This window comes from Camelina sativa, chromosome 7, assembly GCF_000633955.1.
Source record: "Camelina sativa cultivar DH55 chromosome 7, Cs, whole genome shotgun sequence".
In the NCBI taxonomy this organism is placed as follows: domain Eukaryota; kingdom Viridiplantae; phylum Streptophyta; class Magnoliopsida; order Brassicales; family Brassicaceae; genus Camelina; species Camelina sativa.
This window is the reverse complement of record NC_025691.1, coordinates 26,664,825-26,670,505: the sequence shown is the minus strand read 5'-3', so window position 1 is coordinate 26,670,505 and position 5,681 is coordinate 26,664,825. Positions and strand designations below refer to the sequence as shown.

Here is a 5,681-nt window from a genome sequence, read left to right as displayed (position 1 = left end):
CTGGTTTTTCCAACAGATTGATCTCCTAAGAACACCAATTTATATTTCGCCAATGGTGACACCGACGCCATTCTTCTTCTTTTATTAAAATCGAAAAAAAGTTGGAATCAGGTTCTCAAAATTTTCAGAGAAATGTTTAAACGTATTCGATAGAGAGAAGAAGGAGAGTCTATTTTTGGAAAGTGAAGAAACAGCCAAGCACGACGACGACTAGGACGAATTCTGAAAAGTACATTTTAGCCCTTTCTCTATTTATTTATGTCCGTTGACACCAAAAGAACAGATCAGTAAAAAGCCTCTCGGGTATCCCCCTCAAATGAACCTCCTAGTGTAAGCCAATACCACATCATGGTATGAGCCTTGTTATATACCACAAAGGACTTAAGTGAACTCTTTCTTTTGTATAAAATGCAAAAGCAAATGTCACCTTTAATTATTTCATTATATATCCGTTACAAATAGGCACTTCAGAGAACTAAATCCAGAAGATATGTCTTATCAATTTGCGATTGAATTACGAGGACCCTAGCAATATTCTCGCATTTCTCTCGCAAAACTTGTTAAAGTGAAATGAACATGTTTTGTTAATAAGTCGAATCCATGAGCCAAAATTTTAACATTAATTAGGAATTTTATTGTCATTTTTCTTTTGTGAAAGGTTGCGGAGTAGCGTAGTAAATTTGTAAGAGAGTTGCGAGGATCTCATTCTATATAAAAACAGAAAATCTAGTTCAGCCGCTCAACAAATCCTAATTCGTCTTCTTCTCTGTATCTCCTAAACGCTTCTCGGCTTACTCTTCCTCCTCTTTCGGTTTACTCTCCCTATTTCATATTTCTTAATTTTTTTATTTGTACCAATAGAGTATTATATAATATATTAAATGCTTGAAAGTAAAAAGAAAAACTACATAAAAGTTAAGAACTTGTATTAAAATTATGTACGAAAAGATATATTTAATTAACTAACAAAATGGTAATGTGAGGATAAAAAAATATGAGAGTCTATTTTTATGTGATAAAATCACATACGTAAAAATATTTTACTTATGTTTTGTTTATATTTTGCATATGTTTTGCTTAGTTTTTGTTAATATCTATTCAACATTTCAAAGAACCAAAAAATAATTAATTTACTGCTATATATAAACAATCACACCTACAATTTATATTTATATATCATTTAATGTAAGCTATACTCAATGTATCAAATAATCAAATAATATATATATATATGATTTTATCATAGTCATAAAATAATATAAATATATAAACAATTAAAAATACATATCATCTACGTATTGCAAGGGTAATCATCTAGTATTTATATATTATTTTTTACTTTTTTTAATTAATAACAAATATCTTTTTTTGTCCTAAGCATATATAAATCAAATAAGCAACTCAATGAACGTAAACACTTCGGAAAAAGCAAGAATAACATCAATTAAATTTTCAACAGCGATTAGAAATAGTGTGATAGCCTTGCACATTTGAACACAAAGTAACTAAAAACAGAATACATCACTACTATAAAAGTCTTACCACACTTTTTCTGATCCTTCACATTTGTTACGGCGCCATGTTGCCTCCAATCCCAAGATTCCCGGACTTGAGGCATGTTCTCGTACATGAAAGGCTTAGGGTCGTGTTTTTTGTTGTAACTCCTCGAGTGAAGAAGACAAGTATGGGACTTGATAAACTCACCATGCGTCATAGTGGCAAACTCGTTGAGCTCGAGTTTGTACGGCTTCCTTCCTTATTTCTCTTGAGCACGTAGTGTGCATTGCTTTTGAAAATTTTGAACCTATCATCCCTCGTTTGATTGAGATTCTTTGGAACTAAGTATTCACTCATCCACCTTTGGTAAAGAATTTCAACGCTTTCGTCACTCCCAAGATCTTTCTCGTCGTCACACTTTTGATGATAAGAAGAGAAAATATAAGAATAATTAGGATATGCTTAGTCATTTGTTTTGCTTTTTTTTTTTTCTTTCTTTGATTTGATTTGACCTTACTGTAAGAAAAATGGATGTTTAAATAGGCAACCGAACATATACTATCTGTTCAGTGATACATATATATATATATATATATATATATATACATTAATTGATTTGAACATTTTTCATTGTATAGGTTATATGATTTTTCATCCTTACTAATTTATATGAGAATCATAAATTCTTCTCTCTCGTTTCTCTCTCGTTTTTTCACAGTTACTTCTTTTTAAGAAAAAAGACAAGTTGATGATATTCTGACCGTTAACAACACACTAGTAAATAAATTCACAACTACTCAGTTTTTTTTTATAAATTAATTAGTTCCTAAGGCTTATTAGAAAGTAGTAATGTTTTAGATGCTATGAGGTATATATGCATTGGCATGTTAGGTAAAGGTTTATATTCTTTAAAAAAAACTTGGAATTTTACTTAACATTGTTTGTACATCATCTCTGTGTAACGGGGATATTACTTAACATTGTATAGTCATTTTTGAGCTTCTTGATTTCATAATGTAAAAACTATATGTTCTCTTTTAAATCCTTATATAATGAAAAAATAATATAATTTTGACAAGTATAATTAAGTTAATAATTTTTGTTGTAAATATATATTGTTTTAAAAGATATAGTTTGTTACTAGCTTCATTACTGTATATATATTTTTTTCATTGTAGTTTATATGATTTTTTTGGGTTAACCTTTGTAATTTATATGAATTAATCTGTTTTTTTTTGTTTCTAATTTACATGAGAACCATAAATTATTTTTGTCTTTTTCACACAGTTACTTATTTCTAAGAATTTGAGAAATCATAGGGGGTTGAATATTAGAATGCAAAGGATAAATTGTGAAACAATTAGACAAGTTGATATTTTGACCATTATCAACACGTTAGTAAATAAATACCCAACTACTCAGTTTGTTTTTTAATTAAATAGATCCTAATTAATCCCCTATATATCAAATGAGAAGCATTCTGGAGAAAAAGCTGATGTATCGTCGCCAGAGAGCTCCGTATCTAATTTATTGATCACCCGTAGTATTCTATAAAATTACATAAAACTGCCACTACCATATATATATATATATATATCTTTTTGTCAACTGCCACTGCTGTTCAATTTATTTATATACACAATATTTTGCTCATATAAATTCTAAAATTGGTAAATATTATTCAAAAATTGATAAATATTATCCCCTACATATTTTCAAAATTAAATTAATTTCACTATGTATTGTAATACAATAATATAACTATATTATGAGATGTAAAAATATATATATTTAAAATCATATCTTCAGAAATATTAATAATGTTACTTTTCTAATAATTTTATAAAACTCTAATAGTGAAAGAATGGAAAATCATTTGAAACTGACTCAGTGTTTATTCTTTTACTAAAAACAATAACTATATTTGCCCAAAAAAACATATAATCACCAAATAAAATATACTTTAATTTGGATAACTATGTAGTTAAACATTATATATAAATATGTAGTTTATATTGTTTTTACAGAAATCTTAAAATTTAGAAAATCCAGTCCAATAAAAATGAAAACAAGTAATAATATTATACCAATAGCTGAGATATATAGGGATCTAATGACCAATTAAAATTTATAAAATCCAGTGATATAATATCATAACTAAGACCAATTATATAAGGGATCTAATGACCAATTATATCCCATTTTATTATTTTCCCTTCTCTTACTATATTATTTATATTAAATTGTGATTAGTATAACTAAAGAATATTTCATTCAATAATTGAAGGAAATCTATACTATTAATTGGGGAATACACTGAAGGGTTAAAAAAAATCATATCAAATATCCATGTTGCCAAACTGACCCAATTTACATATTAAGAAGAAAAAAAAGATTAAACAACAGATTTATTATATTTTAGAAAATTGTTCAAATTAGTTTCATAGTAATCAGGTTATGAGATTTTTGTGTAAGTATATTCATGTATGACAAAATACGAGACGAGAATTTTGGGAACAAGAATTCAAGCAAAACATATGCGGACATACTATTTACTTATATGAATTACGAGGAATGGGGTTTTTTCGAGTAAAAAAAAAATAAACGTTGCAATCAGACATATTAGACGGGTTTGATCGCTTGCCAATTATATTTTTTTTAAAATTATGTAAAAATAACTCTGCACGTACGTGCGGGTCCAAACCTAGTTAAGGCTTAATAGAAATAAATTGAAGTGAGATAATAATTATAACAGTCGTTCATAGTTTTTGTAAGAAATAAACTAGGAATAAGGAAAAGTGCAAGGTATTTTAACCACTACACTATCGGAGTATTTCTCAATATGATTACCCTAATATTCTTTATAAACATCTGTTCCTAAAGCAAATGCTTGTTGGTCCTCTGCAGTCACTCACAAGAGCTATTCTTTTACTCCCTGTTTTAGAAATCGCTAGGCGCTAGTCGGGCGGTCGGGGTAGACCTAGCGCCTAGCGAGAAAATCGGAAATTAAACGGGAATTAATCGGGAACTAGTTTTTTGATTATTTTATTAAATTAATAGTAAATTAAAAATATATAGTACTAAATATATATATATAATTATGTTTATGTGAAAAGAAAAATATCAAATAAAATATAAAGTTATAGTATCGTCTTTAAAATTATGGTAAAAACATAAAAACGTAATATTAAGGAAAAATAATGATTTTAATTAAAAGTTTGTACATTAGTTATTGTAAAACATCATAAACTCTTAATTTAAATGTCTAAATAACAGAAATATATATATTTGATTTATATTTGGCTCCAAAAATAATAGGTACATACAAAATTATGCGGGAATTAATTGGATTAGATGGTATAATTGGATAATGGATACTAGGTGGGGATTAATCATTAATCAAGGCGGAGAGAGTGGGTCTGGCGATTTTACGGGGCATAATCGGTGCTAGGCGGGGATTTTTAAAACAGGACTTTTAGTTAATCTAATCTGCATAATCAAAAATGACTCCATGGCCCAATGGATAAGGCGCCTGTCTACGAAACCAGAGACTCTGGGTTCGATCCCCAGTGTAGTCGTTCATTAGCTAACATTTTATAATACAATCTTTCTCCTCTCCAAACGACGTCGTACACAAACTTCACGAATCATCCGGTAAAGTGTTGTAAATAATTTATGTAGTCACTCTCGTCTTCCGAATCAATAATAGGAATTAGGAGGAAACGATAAGAAAGAGAACAGAACACATGAGTGCGCGCACTTGAGGTAGAGACAACTTAAGGAAGAAAACTAAATCCTAAACATGAACATATTATTAAGAGTGTTTGAGGTTTCATTTAGACCAATGAAATGCTGCTCTCACCACCGGGAGGTCTCCTCGCGCCACCATAGTAATCTCTATATTCCGACTTCCCGTCTGCAAATATATTGTGGCCGCTCATTTCCCGCTTCTTAGCTGAACTTTGCATCTTCTCAGAATAACCAGGAGGGATTTTATCAGATTTGAAGATACCATTGCTTGTCAGTTCTTGAAACTTCTGGTTATGTATCTTCCTTGATGACTTCACAACATGTTCTTCACTAAACATCCTGTTGCCGCTTTGCCCCTGTTAACAAAAAAAAAATATGAATCAGGTCAGTTTTTCAAGCCATCCTAACTAATATTACCACCACAGTACACAAGG

At 29.4% G+C, this 5,681-nt stretch overlaps 1 protein-coding gene and 1 pseudogene across 1 annotated transcript in view; both read right to left on the bottom strand.

Moving 5' to 3' along the window:
• LOC104704968 overlaps positions 1 to 71 on the bottom strand; it is a 1,430-nt pseudogene extending 1,359 nt beyond the window's left edge.
• The window catches only part of LOC104702768, a 2,097-nt gene continuing 1,560 nt past the window's right edge, over positions 5,145 to 5,681 (bottom strand). The window contains exon 5 of the mRNA XM_010418686.1: positions 5,145 to 5,603. Coding sequence (XP_010416988.1) covers positions 5,334 to 5,603 — 270 coding nt within the window. The 3' untranslated portion in view covers positions 5,145 to 5,333. The remainder of the gene's footprint in view (positions 5,604 to 5,681) is intronic.